At 42.4% G+C, this 1,197-nt stretch overlaps 1 protein-coding gene across 1 annotated transcript; it reads left to right on the top strand.

The window, feature by feature from the left end:
• Window positions 1-254: 254 nt before the first annotated feature.
• On the top strand, window positions 255-632 carry LOC130979641 (uncharacterized). The gene has a single exon (XM_057903131.1). The coding sequence runs from the start codon at window positions 255-257 to the stop codon at window positions 630-632; it is 378 nt and encodes a 125-aa protein (XP_057759114.1).
• The last annotated feature ends 565 nt before the right edge of the window (window positions 633-1,197 follow it).

The raw sequence follows: 1,197 nt of genomic DNA, 5'->3' as shown, positions 1-1,197 counted from the left end.
GCAAGTTGATAAGGCGTCAGAGGAGAAAGAAGCTCCAAAAAAGGCTGAAGTTACACTATCACACACCCCACCTAGGGCATCTAGACAAGAGCCTGAAGTATCACACCCTCAGGAGTTCCAAGAAGAGACCAAGGACGAGTAGTTCTCTCAATTCTTGGAAGTCTTTAAAAAGTTACAAGTCAATATTCCTTTTGCTGAGAATCTTGAGAAAATGCATCCCTATGTGGTATTCATGAAAGACTTGCTCTCTGAGAATGAAGGCCTTAAAGGGAGATGAAATAGTAGTCCTGACCAAAGAATATAAGCCACTCATTCAGAGCAAGCTATCGAAGAAGATACCAGATCTAAGAAAATTTCAGATTCCTTGTACTATTGGAAATGCCACCTTTGACAAAGCCCTTTGTGATGTTTATTCAAGTATCAATTTGATGCCCTTGTCTATGATGAAGAAGCTGCAAATTCAAGAGGCACAGCCTACAAGGATAGGATTGCAGATGGCTGATAAATCTCTAAGGCAGGCACATGGACTGGTGGAGAATGTCTTAGTCAAGGTTGGAGATATTTTCCTCCCTGCAGATTTTGTTGTACTTGATATGGGAGAGGATGCAAATGACTCCATAATACTAGAATGACCATTCCTAGCCACTGGGAGAGCCTTGATTGATATTGAGAGAGGTGAATTGGTTCTGAGGCTGCGTGAGGACTACTTGATATTTAAGGTTTCTAAACTTTCATCACTCTCTACAGAAGGAGGTACTTGCATGCAGAGTACATTGCTTAAGCCTCCTCCCTTAGTGGGAACCAATACAATTTCCCCTGACATCAAACTTAAGTTTGGTGTTGTGTATTCATCACCCACCAAGGAGGGAGAAGGTCCCAAGAAGAAGGTACCCAAGGGCTGGAAGAACAAGAAGATTCTCACTGGAGACTTCTCACCTGAGATGAAAGTGGTGTTCACTAGAAGTCTAGTCCTACCACATATAGTAAGCAAGATCTTATCTCTAGAGAATATTGAGTTAATCCATGAGAGCACAGGAAAGAAGCTCACAGTGAGGGGTGAGGACTTGAGCCCCTATGACCTTTTGATTCACCCGAAAACTGTCTCTCAACAATTTTCTTGCCGGCAAGTGTACCAGATTATCATCAAGTAAAAACTCACAGTAGAGTGAGGTCGAATCCCACAGGAATTGGTTGGTT

The sequence above is a fragment of the Arachis stenosperma genome, chromosome 1 (genome assembly GCF_014773155.1).
Source record: "Arachis stenosperma cultivar V10309 chromosome 1, arast.V10309.gnm1.PFL2, whole genome shotgun sequence".
Classification (NCBI taxonomy): Eukaryota; Viridiplantae; Streptophyta; class Magnoliopsida; order Fabales; family Fabaceae; genus Arachis; species Arachis stenosperma.
Note: the sequence above shows the minus strand (reverse complement) of the source record. Positions and strands in the feature narration are given on the sequence as shown.

Coding starts and splice junctions, on each gene's coding strand:
- LOC130979641 (XM_057903131.1), top strand. CDS start 255: ATGAAGGCCTTAAAGGGAGATGAAATAGTAGTCCTGACCAAAGAATAT.